Source organism: Ornithorhynchus anatinus, chromosome 8 (assembly GCF_004115215.2).
Source record: "Ornithorhynchus anatinus isolate Pmale09 chromosome 8, mOrnAna1.pri.v4, whole genome shotgun sequence".
NCBI lineage: Eukaryota > Metazoa > Chordata > Mammalia > Monotremata > Ornithorhynchidae > Ornithorhynchus > Ornithorhynchus anatinus.
This window is the reverse complement of record NC_041735.1, coordinates 40753907-40769150: the sequence shown is the minus strand read 5'-3', so window position 1 is coordinate 40769150 and position 15244 is coordinate 40753907. Positions and strand designations below refer to the sequence as shown.

Sequence of the window (15244 nt, the reverse complement as noted above, 5' to 3'; positions counted from 1 at the left end):
TACCTCACGCTCAACTGTTCAACATCTGTCCTCTTACTATGTTCCCCCTTCTTGGAACTCCCTCTCTCCCCAGATACAACTGAACACAGTTCCCGTCCTGAAAGTGATCTTCCTCCCACATGCCTTGCCGATTAATTCCAGAATCCCCATTCTTATAAACCCATCAGCCATTTCTAGCACTTCAGCCAATAATTGGTATTTATTGAGCATTTCCTGGGTGCTCTAAATCTGTCAAAGTTGGTTAGGGAAGCAGCGTGGCTCAGTGGAAGGAACCTGGGCTTTGGAGTCAGGGCTTATGAGTTCGAATCCCAGCTCTGCCACTTGTCGGCTGTGTGACTGTGGGCAAGTCACTTAACTTCTCTGTGCCTCAGTTCCCTCATCTGAAAATGGGGATTAAGACTGTGAGCCCCACGTGGGAAAACCTGATTCCCCTATGTCTACCCCAGCGCTTAGAACAGTGCTCGGCACATAGTAAGCGCTTAACAAATACCAACATTATTATTATTATTAAGTCATGGGTTCGAATTCTGGCTCTGCCATTTGTCAACTGTGTGACTGTGGGCAAGTCACTTAACTTCTCTGAGCCTCAGTTAACTCATCTGTAAAATGGGGATTAAGACTGTGAGCCTCACGTGGGACAACCTGATTACCCTGTATCTACCCCAGCACTTAGAACAGTGCTCTGCACATAGTAAGCGCTTAACAAATACCAACATTATTATTATTATTATTATTAATAAACAATGTTCCCTGCCCACAAAGAGCATAGACTGTAGAGTCAAAGCACTTATGTACTTTTACCCACCATCAGCACTTGTACGTGAATTCAGTCGTACATTCAATGATTTATTTTGATCCCCTGGATTGTAAATACTTTAATATCTGCATCCCCAATTAAAGTGTATAACCAGCTTCTTATAGGCAAAGAATATGTCACTTGCATGTTCCCATGATCTTAGTTTGGTGTGCACTTAGTGGACTCTGAATAAATGCTGTTACTACTGCTAACTAATACTTCTTCTAGGCTCTGAATGGGTAGAAAACTAGCACGATTTATGAAGTTCAACTCGAGTTTTTTTTTCAGTTAGACTGTCAGCAGGGACCTCATCTTATTTTCTCCTCTTATAACTCCTTTCAGCAACTTAATAAGAATCCCTGAGGATGCTCAAGAAGCATGACTCATGACCAAGAGGATGGCTCCAAATTTTTATTTCGGCATACATTATTTTTTGAACTAGTTCTTTTTCTTCGCATCTAATGGAGCCCACATTTTACTACGCTGAACCTTTTCATTTTTTTGGCAAAAGGGCCACTTTTGGGTTTTAGTTTCTCAAGTTTTACTCTGCAAGAGGAGAGGGCTCCATTGTATAATTATCTAAGAGAAATTTTAACTGTGTATGGGACGTACCGATAACAATTTTAACTCTTACCATGATTTTTCTTAATGTTGAAAATTTCAGGTTGGGAGCTGTTGTTCTCTTAATTTTATTATGTGAAAATAAATGTATTTGCTAAATGTTGTGTCCCTCTTTTTCTTCCCCACAGGATAATGAAAAAAGGACCCCCTTACATGCTGCTGCTTATCTTGGCGATGCAGAAATTATTGAACTACTTATTTTATCAGGTATGATATGCTCCAGTAAAAGCATACTATCTATATCCTGATTTGAACCCTTTTTTAATCAGGGAGAATGCATTCCTCCATGACGTTGTGGAGAGCACAGCCTTAGTAGACTTTGAGTGTGCTCAGAATTAACCAAGGTAGCTACTAAATCAAGCTTGCTTCACTCTCCACTTTCGTCGCAGTTTAAGGTGCCAAGCATGTGGTTGGTCTCTTTGAAGTGAGAGTAGAAATAATTTCAGTGTAAATCTAGAGTGGTATGTAACTTGCTTGTACGTGTGACTTTTTTTTTTAATATCACTGTATGTTAAACCTGGACAAGGATAAACTTTCCTATGTGGCTTTCAGGTATTTTTACTTGATCTCAGTGTAACATGCCATTTTAACATTGTCTCATGGGTGCAAACATGTGGCAATCAAATATTCTGAAGATTTAGTTCTGAGCTATTCAAAGTATATCAAAGTATAAAGTTCTTGCCTCCAACAAACACTTGCCTGAACTGTTGGTTCCTTTTTTAAAAAGTACTCAGGGTGAAAGAAATACAACCAATGGAAAGAAAAATCTAACCAATATAGAAAGGGAAGCTTTAGAGAAAATCATTAAGTAGACATTCATATTTCTGTTTCATGTCTATAAAATAGAATTCATTCTAATAGCCATTCTCTGCCTAAAAGCCAGTTAAATTAATAATGCCATGTATTTGTATAGTGTCTTTTATTTTCTGTAATGTGCTTTCATGTCAATTACTTCATTTTATCCTTCTTCTAATAATAATAATACTAATGTTGGTATTTGTTAAGCACTTACTATGTGCAGAGCAGTGTTCTGAGCACTGGGGTAGATACAGGGTAATCAGGTTGTCCCACATGAGGCTCACAGTTAATCCCCATTTTACAGATGAGGTAACTGAGGCACCAAGAAGTGAAGTGACTTGCCCACAGTCACACAGCTGACCAGTGGCAGAGTTGGGATTCGAACCCATGACCTCTGACTCCAAAGCCCAGGCTCTTTCCACTAAGCCACGCTGCTTCACGCATAGCTTCTAACATAGCTATGAATAGGGAGGAGACAAGGATTTATGTCCTCATTTTGCAGATGACAAAAAAAAGAGACCCAGGGAGGCTATGACTTGGCCAAGGTCATGCAGCACCCAGGTGGCAGAGCTAGGACACTAGAATGTAGTTTTCTTGATTTCCAGCCCCAGGCTCTTTGCACTAGTATGTACTGTCTCAGGATAGGTGTCACAGATGAATAGTCGTATATAAATTTACCCACTTCATAGGTTAGCATTATGTGATTGAATTCTTCTAATGTTTTTACCTTTTATTCAGAGTCGTGATCACATGTGCATATCACAGTGACCCAGGTGTCCTACTTTTCAAATTTTTGGAATGGAAATAATCTCTTAATGCTTCCATTTTAGTGACAAACTGTAGCTTCTAGAGTGTGTAGCCCTTGAGAACTACATCACCTACACAGGCTGATAAAATCTTATGAAACAGCTTCACCTCTGAACCCAGAGGACATAGCTGTATAGTTTATATGTTCATTATTGTAACCCTGTTAAAACTCGGACTCCTATTATTAATTTAGATCACTGATTTGTGACTATGGGTCATGTAACTGTAAAAGTGATTTTAATTTTAATCAGTTTTTACCACAACCTAAGTATTTGTTTGGCCACTTAGGTGTACATAAAATGCAAATAAATATGTACACTACATGGAGTAAGGTGTGAAAAATATAGTGCAACTTATATGCTCACCTACCAATATTTAAAACAATATCCTCTCCAAGTTAAGCCACACTGAAGTCTTGCCAGGGGTCAGTGACCACTGGCGGCTTCTTTCTTGATTTTATACATAAAAAAGAAAAATGGCTTGAACTAGCTTCCTAACCAGGGGGGAGAAATGTATTTAAGACGTGAGATTGCTTACAACAAATTGAGATGGATTGAGTCTTTTCAAGACCCGACCAAAAGAACTGAACACCGGAGGCCATAAACTTTGTAGTCATCCTTACAGTTTCAAAATGAATGATAAATGTATGGTTGTGCTTCACAGCTCATTAACTTCCTGTATCTTCTCTAATTGTTAATGCATTTAGGGTAGATGGTTAACTGTAAACCTAAGTCTCCAGTTAGAACACAGTAACGAAAGATGGAGAAAGGAGACGAGAAGGAGATATAAAACATTCAAGAAATGCATATGGATCTACACCACCAAGAACAGCTTTAAGTTGAAATTTTATGCTTCGAAACTGAAGGACAGTGAAACTTTTCACAGCCTTATCTGTGAGAATGTCTAAAGGTCATATTCCTGCATGATAGAAGTTTGCCAGACTCTGCTCATAACTATTTTTGAAGGATTCGTATTAATCTGAAAAGAGGGAGAGAGAGAATTGCATTGATTTGGCTCCTCTCCCAGCCCATAATTTACTGAGAAAAACCACCAAGCCCTTTGAGCACCTGATTGTGGGTTAAGTATGAAATGTCATTTTGTAATTAACATGTTTTAAATTAATGCATCCAATAAAGTATACCACTGAGACTTTATCTGTTGAAGAAGCTTCCCTAAGCAGAAAATAAGGGAGAGACTAAAGTTAACCTGTCAATAAATATTTAATGGCTATTCTATTGATTTACAAAATTGCCTTAAATGGAAGGTTGAAGATAATGAATAGGGATGGGAATCCATCCCCCATTTCCCAAGGAGCAGCATGGAAGGTGGAGAATGCCATAGCCTAAAAGCTCCACTCTCGGGTACGGCATTGAGTCCAGGTGGAGATGTTCCAACTCTGTGAATGCCGTTGTCACTGTGGATCTGGGAAACGTATTCTCATTCCACGTGAGGAGTTTGATCAATTGGAGGTCTTCTACTTGAGGCCTGACTTGAGACCCTGTAGATATGTGGGCAAGGATACTTTAATTTCCATCTCATTTGATTTCCAAAATTTCCACCCGCAATAGTACAATTCCCTTAAAATGTGATAGTTTGAGATCAAGCCTTTTTTGTGTAAGAAAAAAGAGCTTCAGAAAAAGCGGAGCACTCTAAGACTCATGTAGGGGGGCTGCGGACATTCATTAGAAAATGACCTCACTCAGTTCTGCCCTTTTGCATTTTGGCAACGTTGTTAGGGAGTTAGGAAAAGGCTATTCGGTGGTATTTGTCTAGTGCTGTTCTACTAACAATGGAGAAGACTGAAATAAAGAGTGAACAAGGCTCGATCCCTGCCCCTCGATGGGTGTTCAACACTGTGAACCTTTTGGCTGAGGGACATGGTGATGTAATACAGATAGGCTGTTCTGCATTGGTGGATCATCTGGCACCCTCTGGATCATTTTTCCCCCCCTAATTGAATGTGCCATTTTATAGGTGTGGTGTTTAGACATCTCATGGTGTATTTTATCCTGTAAAAGAGTGAATATGAAAAAGGGTCACTTCATTCAACCCTCCTCTAACTCAGGGTTTACGTACTTGTAAACCCAGCATTAAAGAAAATTGGTGTCGTGGTGCTCACCTGTTCCAACTCCACACACATGTGAACAAGCTGTTTTCTTCTGAGACTGTGACACAACTGTATCCAAACAGGTTCTCACTATCAGATAGGCACTCCCTGATTCCCAGCATTTTAGTCAAGATACTTAGAGAAAACGTGTTTCAGCAGGATAACGTGTTCTTGACGCAACGATATGTCAAGTTTATTATGCAAGGGCAAAAGAAATTGAAAATAAAATGACTGCTCTATTGTCAATCAATGGCATTTGAATGCTTATTGTACTGTGTACTAAGCACTTGTGGAAACAGTATGGTTTGGCATGGCTCAGTGGAAAGAGCATGGGCTGGGGAGTCAGAGGTCATGGGTTCAAATCCCAGCTCTGCCGCTTTTCAGCTTTGTGACTTTGGGCAAGTCACTTAACTTCTCTGTTCCTCAGTTACCTAAACTGTAAAATAAGCATTAAGACTGTGAGCACCATGTGGGTCAACCTGATGACCTTGTATCCTCCCCAGTGCTTAGAACAGTGCTTTGCACAAAGTAAGCACTTAAATGCCATTATTATTCTTATTATTGTTACTATTATTGTTTAGTGACTGGAGCACAGCCCTAGGAGTCAGAAGGGCCTGGGCTCTATTTCTGGTTCCGCCACTTGTCTGCAATGTGACTTTGGATGTGGGCAAGCCAGTTAATTTCTCTATGCCACAGTTACTTCATCTGTAAAATGGGGATTAAGACTGTGAGCCCCATGTGGGACACTGACTGTGTCCAACCTGATTAGCTTGTATCTGCCCCAACACTTAGTACAGGGTTGGGCACATAATAAGCACTTAACAGATACTATTTAAAAAAAGGCACTTGAGAGTACAATGCCACATATTTGGTGGTAGGTGCTATCCCTGCCCAAAGGTGGCTAATCTCGAATATAAAGAAAAGTTAACTACAGTTATGAATATCCAGTAAAAAACTAGGCATTTTAGTATGTTTCTGGAAATAGAGTAATGTTGCAAAAGAGTCCCAGATCCTTGAGATCCTCTGACCTCATTTTTCCAGTCACGGAGCTGCTGTTAGCTGCCATCATTTTCACCTCAGAAATAAGGTTGTTCGAGTTTTTAGGGTTGCTTCAGATTTACAGGGTGGCACACGTGCTGCCTGCTGCTGAGGGATGCTCTGTCAAAACCAGGAATCTTTTGAGAGGATGTCAGGCTCCGGCATTGCGCTCCACCTGTCACATGTCATTGCTAGGAACCCAACTGAAAGCACATTGTGTTGTTCTAGCTGTGCTCCCAGGGCCCTCGAGATTGTGGGAGTCAGGACCTCCAGCCCAGCAGATGTCTTGCTTTACCACACCTGTTATCTGATAGTCCAGGCCAGCTGTGAAATGTAGAAATGTGATCTGCGTGTCGTTAGTAGCCCCACCTCATTCCTCATGCCTTCTACACTCTGGCTTTTAAGCAACATGAAAATTCTGAACAGAGTATTAGCATTGTGTTCGAAAAAACTGGAACCAAATAAGAGAAGGCAAGGACTTTTCTAAGGGATTAAAATATGGTCATAATTCCACTTCCTTAGTGTCTTCCAGCTAGGTCAGAACATCTACCAGTAAGAATTTCTTTAGACAAGTGATGAGGCCCAGGCCTGGGCTATGTGTATTGCTAAATGAGTGTGGTTTTTGTTCACAGTTAAATGCATTAGCTAATACAGGATGAAACTTGGCCAGGAGTTTACACAATCACCTCTTCCATAGATGCCCACTCATTCATCCAATAATATTTTTTGAGCACTTACTGTGTGCAGAGCACTGTACTAAGCACTTGGAAAGTGCAATACAACAATAGAGAGAGAGACCATCCTTGCTCCAAATGAGCTCACATTCTAGAGTGGGAGAGACAGACATCAATACAGATGAACAGACATCAATATAACTGACAGAGGCATGGTCCTGGAGGGGTGCCACTTTGATTTGGCACAGTTTTTCAGATAGAGTTGAGGAGCAATGATGGCGGCTTCACCTCTTACCCCTTGCCAGCTGGAGCCACAGTTCTCAATGACGCCACCAAACCGGGGTCATCATGGTGTGAAACCGGGCTGGGATCTTCACGGTACCAATGAGAACTGGGCACAGGCTGGGTTCTCTGCAGCACCAGTGGGGATTGGGTCTCTAATGTAAATGGAGCGTGGAGTCTTCAGGGTACAAGCAGGGACCGGAGTCTCTGCAGGGGGAACTGGGCTAGCGGCTGATGGTGAGCAGGGTTTAGTTAGATCTGCAGAGGAGTGACCGCGGACTCTGGTCTCATCGGGCTGACGAGCTTGGGGGTGGGAGGGGAATCAGCAAATGGGCGGGGCTGGAGGGAGCCCTTTGTATCTGATCCTAGTCGCCAGTGAAGAAGGAGCACCTCTTTCTACGCCTTTCACTTCCACATCCCGTTTTCCTTCTCATCCTCTATCTTTTCCTCCCTTCCTTGTACATCTCCCCTGTCCCATTCCCCAGCGTGCCCCCATGCTCAGAATGGAAGCAGTTTGGCATCCTTGTCTTCTTCCTTCCTTTTCCCTTGTCCCCCTTCCTTTTTTCAGAGTTTACTAGTACTGATAACTAAGATTGCGTGTGAGCCCCGCGTGGGACAGGGACTGTGTCTGACCCGATTATCTTGTATCTGTTGATGCCTGTCTACTTGTTTTGTTTTCATTCATTCATTCAATAGTATTTATTGAGCACTTACTATGTGCAGAGCACTGTACTAAGTGCTTGGAATATACAATTCGGCAACAGATAGAGACAGTCCCTGTTTTGTTGTCTGTTTCCCCCTTCTAGACTGTGAGCCCGCTGTCCTTTCCAAGCGCTTAGTAGAGTGCTGTGCACCCAATAAGCACTCAATAAAAGCGATTGAATGAATAAATATATCTACCCTAGTGCTTAGTTCAGTCAGTCAGCCAATGGCACTTATTGAGCACTTAACTGTGTGCCGAGCACTTAAATACCAAAATAGTAGTAATAATAATCAGTACTGCGTTGGGTACAGTTTCATCTTCTGGAAGGACTGTTGATCTCTTAAATGTTTAATTATTCATCTTTCAAAGCCTTGTCATTTTCGGGGCATTTTTTAGGTGTTTATTGGATTTTAAAATCTAGGTAACATTTTCCATTTACTTCAGAGGGCTCCTGAAGAGAGTACTTTTTAATAATTATGTACTCTGAATGCAGAATTTGGAATAAAAGCTAGTAATCTGAAAATTTCACCCTCTTAAAGATGTACAACTGTAGTGATTCAAGGATATTTAAAGTGGCTTTACTACATTTTCTGTTTTATTATGGTGTCCAATTACTAATGATTAAAAGCAATTTAGGTAATTGAATCTGTGATTTTTGACCTTTGCTTTATTACCTACTGCAGCTCTCATTTTATTCCTCTCTGCTTCATTCAGAATCTTTCAAAAATGTTCATAGTCTTTCCTTTTTAAATAAACATTGCAGGTGATCTGATACATTTTAAATTTTACTTTTACTGTTCAGCATTTATATATTTTTGATTGATATGTCTAAAAGAGTAGGTTTTTGTTAAGTCATACACTAATGAATGATTTAAATTTACCTATTAGCAACAAGAGTATAATTACATTATGTGCCCTACAACATTTTAGATTTTAGAATTATTGAAATGTGTGCTAAATTAAATCAGCGCATGTCTAAGTTGGGGAAGCTATTGGTGGTATATTTTATTTTAAAAATGTTTTAATTCACTTCAATTTTTTTTTTTTACAGGAGCTAGAGTTAATGCCAAAGACAGCAAATGGTTGACTCCTTTACACAGAGCTGTTGCATCGTGTAGTGAGGTATGAGAAATTTCTTTTGACTGAGAAAATACAGAGATGAAAGTGGTTGTCATAGGTAGGATATTAAAATAAGTAGAATTTTACTTTTGTTAAAATTGTGGGTCACTGATTCATCAGCAATTATTTAGGATCCTTCCCCTTTTCAGTCTCCCCATTTACGCACTGCCCTCCATTGTGCCATTTGAAGGACCAAGTGGGGGTAATAGTAATAGCATTTTTTGGAGTGTCCACTTGGTGCTGTGCAAGTCGATCAGTGGTATTCATTGAGTGTGTACTGTGTGCAGAGCACTGTACTGAACCTTCACTACATCACTAAAATCCACCCTTTCCTCTCTCCCCAAACGGCTACAATGTTAATCCAAGCATATCCCCTCTCCTGCCTTTATTACCCTTAACAGCATTCTCGCTGACCTCCTTGCTTTCTCTCTCTCCCCACTTCAGTCCATACTTCACTCTGCTGCCCGGATCATTTTTCCACAAACAGATTCGGTCCCTGTTTCCCACTCCTCAAGAACCTCCAATAGTTGCCCATTCACCTCTGCATCAGATAGACACTCCTTACCATTGGCTTCTTGCCCCCTCCTACCTCACCTTGCTACTCTCCTACTACAACCCAGCCCACTTACTTTGCTTCCCTAATGCCGACCTGTGCACTCCACCTCGATCTCGTCTATCTTGCCCCTGACCTCTTGTCCACGTCCTGGACGCCCTCCCTCTTCATATCCGACAGACAGTTAGTTACTTTCCCCGCCTCCAAAACCTTATTGAAGGCACATCTCCTCCAAGAGGACTTCCCTCACTAAGCCTCCATTTCCTTTTCTCCCACTCCCTTCTGCATCGCCCTAACGTGTGCCCTTTATCACCGCCCCACCCCCCAGCCCTACAGCACTTATTTATTTAATTGTAATTTATTTATATTGTCTGACACCTCCTGTAGGCTGTAAGCTCATTCTGGACAGGGAATATGTCTGTCTAACTCTCCTAAGCGCCTAGCACAGTGCCCTGCACACGGTAAGCACTCGCATATGTTGGAGTGATGTGTTCAGATTTGATGCGTTGCTGCAGAATTGGTGAGCATTAAGAGGGCCTGGTCCTTAGGCATCTATCTGCCTAAGGCTTTCCTTGATTTATAGAACACTGAGGCGTGACACAGGCTTCAGAATGCCATCACAATCACCATTTTTGGAATAAGAGGGAAAAACTGACTGCGGAAACTACAGTAGAAATCTCTCTGCTCTCATTGCAGGCAAAATTATAGCCAAATATGATCTTTGCAGTGTGTGACAGATGCAGGAAAATTGAGAGAGGTGCAGCAAGACCTCGATACTATGTTTATTGCCCTTACAAAAGAATTTGACACCATCAACAGACCAGGGCCCTGGAAATTGCTTTTACTGTCCTATGAAATTCACCAAGATCCTCAGCGATGCAGTGCCTCTAGGCAGTGGGCTGTTCTTATTCTCATTCTCTTTTATTATTATTGCTATTGCTATTATTATTATTATATTTATAAGTGCTTTCTATATGTCAAGCATTGTTCCAAGCTCTGGGGTAGATGTTAGGTCGGATGCGGTCCCTGTCCCACACTGTCTAAATAAGAGGGAGTAGGATTTAATCCTTATTTTACAGATGAGGAAACTGAGGCACAGAGATGTTAAGTGACTTGCCCAAGGTCGCACAGCAGGGAATTGGCTGAGTCGGGATTAGAACCCAGGTCTTCTGACTCCCAGGCCTGTTGCTCTTTCCATTACACTACACTCCTTCTCCTTGATCCTTGAGCATTTCACAATCAGTTGATAGTATTTAGTGCAACCTGTTGTGTGCAGAGCATTGTTAAGCACCTGGGAGAGTTATTTTTTAAATAAAATAAATAATGTTCAGGGAGAAATTTGACGCTGGTAATTTAATGTGTAGACCCATCGGTAATTTCTGTTGAGCACCTATGATGCCCTAAGTGCTTGGAGGAGCATAATAGAAATATAAGACATGGTGCCTCTCCTCAGAAGCTTAGAGTCAACTGGGGAAGATTAGAAGATACAAATGATTTGTAAATAGGAAGAACAGAGATACAACTGGGATGGCTAGAGTATAAAATGATAAATAGAGGAATAAATAATGGCTTCTAAATCAGTTTGTACCTTGTGCTAAGGGTGGCTATTGTGATATGACCCGAAGAATAGGAAAGTATTTGGCGAATGTGTCCTGAAAGAAGGGATTTCAGGAGGGCTCTGATAAATAATGATACTAATACTTTTGGTTTTTGTTATGCGCTTACTCTGTGTCAAGCACAGTACTAAGCACTGGGGTAAATACAAGATAATCAGGTTGGATACAGTCTCAGTCCTAAATGGGCTCGCAATCTGTACAGTAGGGAAAACCAGGAGTGAATCATCCCTGTACAGATGTGGAAACTGAGGCACCAGAAAATTAAGTCACTTGGCCAAGGTCACAAAGCAGGCAACTTGCAGAGCTGGGATTAGAACCCAGGTCCTCTGCCTCCCATGCCCGTGCTCTTTCCACCAGGCCACACTGCTGCTCAGATGTAAGACTCTAGACTGTCAGCTCCTCCTTCTGGAGTGCAAGCTCCTTGTAGGCGGAGAGAATCTTCCAACTCCTGTACTGTACTCTTCCAAGAGCTTCGTAAGAGTAATAATAGTATTTGTTAAGCCCTTCCTATGTGTCAAACACTGCTCTAAGCGCTGGAGTACAGTGCTCTACACGTAGCAAGTGCTTAATAAATATGATTTGTTTATTGACAGAAAGAAGCAATCAGAGATATGAGTGCTCCGTTGGCGAAACTAGGATCCCGTAGGAGTAGCCAACGGTGTCGGAGACAGCCGGGAGATCAAGTAAGATGAGGCAGAGTAGCCCCCATTAAACTTGGCCCAAAAGAGGATGGTGTCAGTGAGATGAAAGGGATGAAAACTAGGCTGCAGCGGGTCAAGGCAGTTGGTGAAGAGGAAGCTTAGTTTTATTTTCTGCCTTATAACATTGACACTTATTTTTGGTCAATGACTCTCCCATAATTTATACCATAAAACATCGTTGATCTTTCTGCACCGTAAAATTCTCTAGTTAGATAAATGTTAAATTTGCCTCATACTCAAAAAATTGATCTAATATTAGAAACCAGTTTTGAAAAGTATATTCAAAGATCCAAATGTTTTAAATTAGAATCTAGACAAAGTATTCATCTCTAAATATAGAAAAAAATGTAGGTAGAAAACTGAGGAGCATTTCTGTCATTCTTCGGAGAACATTTCATCCTGCTTCAACCTTTCATTAATGGGGATTTATAATGGGAATGAGTATTAGGGGAGCTCTGAATGATCAGTTCAGATTGTTGGAAGTGAAGTGTGTGACCCGCAAAGGGTAATACTTGACTCTAAACAGTGCCATCAGTCCATCGATGGTATTTATTGAGCTCTGACTGTGTGGAAGAGCACCGTACTAAGTCCATGGGAGAGTACAATACAATAGATTTGGTAGACAGGATTTGTGCCTTTTTTTTTTTTGAAGTATAGCTACCAGTAAAAGAATGGTAAAATCCTAGGAAAATGGGCTGCAAGAGACCTGCAATATTTATTATACTGACCTGGGAACACTTTGTATTTACTGTACCCTCAGGTAGCGTATTACCTCCCTGCCCCAGCAGTTCCAGCTTGGTTTTAGTACAAGACTGGTAGTGCTGTGCCAAACTCTATCTTTTGGGTTAAAAAAATAATAGTAAAAATAAAAAAAAGCTCCCCAAACTTGGAGGTCCATTTCCTCTCCCTTCTCTTCCCATGTAATTTCCAAAAAAATCCCTTGATTTGTGGGTGGTTTTTTTTTAATTAGCAAAAAATGTGTTAACATTTTTTGGGTAGTTAAAAGGAGAGAAAATTCTACCTATGGTCAATAAATAAAATGTTACATTTCTCTAGATGAAAGTTCCATTTGTGTTGCTTTGTTTGCTTTAAACCACTGGAGCAATATTTAGTTTTTAAATAAGAGCTTGAAATACAGTTTGAACTTTCACATTTTATTCTGTTTCTCTTTTCATTGATATGAAAATAATTTGTTATTCCAGAAATCTTGGAGGCCAGTTCTTTTTAACTAGTAGACCACAGTCCCCATTTTAGTCCTTTAGAAATATTTTACAATAATGGAAAATCGCTCAGTAATAATGGTCAGTAAACCAGAGCCTGAAAAGACAAGGGCTCTTTAAAAATAAATACACCACGCAAATTCTCCTGTCCACCTATCTTTTTTAACCTAAGCGTGTGTTTTCCTGACTTTGACCTGTCATTGAGCTCTTTGTGTGTTTACTTCCAGTAACAGCACAGGAACAAAATTCTTTTTGCCAGAGTAAAGGCATTTCGTCATTTGTTTTTCTATTTGTTTATATTAATGTCTGTCTCCCCCTCTGGACTGTGAACTTGTTGTGGGCAGGATTGTGTCTGTTGTTATACTCTTCCAAATGCTTAGTACAGTGCTCTGCACGCAGTAAATGCTTAATAAATACAAATGAATGAATTTGTGCTGAGGGGTAGACTTTTGTGTCAAAAGGTTTTTGGTTCAGAACTCCCTGCAACTCTGTTGTCTTTCATTAACAATTATTCCTTCACATTCTGTAAATTATGAAAGCAATTAATTGAGTCATATATATTGATCCCTCACAGTGTACAGAGTACTGTAATAATAATTATGGTATTTGTTAAGCGCTTACTGTGTGCCAAGCACTGTTCTAAGCTCTGGGGTAGATACAAGGTAATCAGGTTGTCCCTCGTGGGGCTCACGCTTTTAAACCCCATTTTGCAGATGAGGTAACTGAGGCACAGAGAAGTGAAGTGACTTGCCCAAGGTCACACAGTGGACAAGTGGCAGAGCCGCGATTAGAACCCATGTCCGCTGACTCCCAGAGCCGGGCTCTTTCCACTAAGCCAGGCTGCTTCCCCAACGCTTGGGAGAGTATCATACAACAGTACACATTCCTTGCCCACAATGAGCTTTAGGAAACTTAAATATTATTTCATTTGTATTTTAGAAAAGTAATTGTGGCCTTATAGAAGAGTATGGTTTAGGGATATGTCATTAGATTGTGAACTCCTTAAGGGGATAGACTCGACCTTTTCCTTCTGTGTTCCTAAACCCAGCACGTAGCAGGCACTCAATAAATAAATTGAGGTATTTAAGCGCTTACTATGTGTACAACCCTGTTCTAAGTGCTGGGGGATACAAGGTGATCAGGTTGTCCCATGTGGGGGCTCACAATTTTAATCCCCATTTTCCAGATGAGGTAACTGAGGCCCAGTGAAGTGACTTGCCCAAAGTCACACAGCTGGCAAGTGGCGGAGCCGGGATTAGAACCCACGACCTCCGACTCCCCAGCCCGCGCTCTTTCCACTGAGCCACGCTGCAGCCAAGCCAAGTAACTGGTAACCGCCGCTTCCCTTCCCAGCCACCCAAGCCTTTGTTCCTGACGGGCTGTGCCCGAGCTCGGCCTCTGAGATTTAAGCTGCTGCCGAACGCCCTTGTGCCTGCTCAGCGGCGGCCAAGCAGAGCAACCAGTAACCGGCAGGTCTCCCCTGTACCTCCCCCAGAGTCCCTGTGCCCAACATGCTCTCTGCATTTAGGCTGTGGGGATTTAAACTTAGCTGAGCTCCCTCAGCGTGGCCCTCCGCCCCCTGCGCTGGGTAGCTGGAGACTCCATCCTGTCCCGCCTTTCACAACCCTGGCAGGACAGAGAAAAGCCCCTGCAGCATGAGGTCTCCACACAACCGCAAGAAGACTGGTGCTGCTGTAGTGTTTGCCATGGCTATGGGCGTGTCTTGAACTCTGAGCCTCAGAGAGCCTGAAATTCTTCTCCTATAGCCACGGCAGCCTACTGGTTTTCATTTTAATTTCGTGTATGTACACTTGTCTTTTATGCTGTTTCAGTGTTTTACTGCATCAGTTACTCCTCACGTTCTGTAGTCAGTCCCCTCTCCTAACTTCTACTTCTCTGTACTTTCTCCGCGTTTAGTATGGTGCTCTGCACACAGAAAGCCACATAATAAGTACGATATTATTATTATTACTACAACTGCTATATCCAGGCACTTAGCATTACAAGAATGTAATGGAAAATTATGGAAGTCCAGGTACTTAGTATTACAAGAATCTCATGGAAAGTTATAGAAATTTGAATGACCAGATAAATGGAATTATATACTAAATAAAATATTAAATATTTTATGATGACGTTACTGTTATTCTGTAGCATTTTTACACCTGTGTATATTTTTGTTGGGAACCTTTCCATTTTTCTGAGAAGG

The 15244-nt window shown here is 41.3% G+C and overlaps 1 protein-coding gene across 4 annotated transcripts in view; it reads left to right on the top strand.

Annotated features, from left to right (window-relative positions):
- Positions 1-15244, top strand: part of ANKRD28 (ankyrin repeat domain 28) — a 128486-nt gene that overhangs the window by 64888 nt on the left and 48354 nt on the right. For all 4 annotated transcript variants that reach the window (XM_029070362.1, XM_029070363.1, XM_007666181.4 and 1 more), the window contains 2 exons: positions 1546-1624; positions 8878-8948. In XM_029070362.1, the coding sequence (XP_028926195.1) occupies positions 1546-1624; positions 8878-8948 (150 nt within the window). The remainder of the gene's footprint in view (positions 1-1545; positions 1625-8877; positions 8949-15244) is intronic.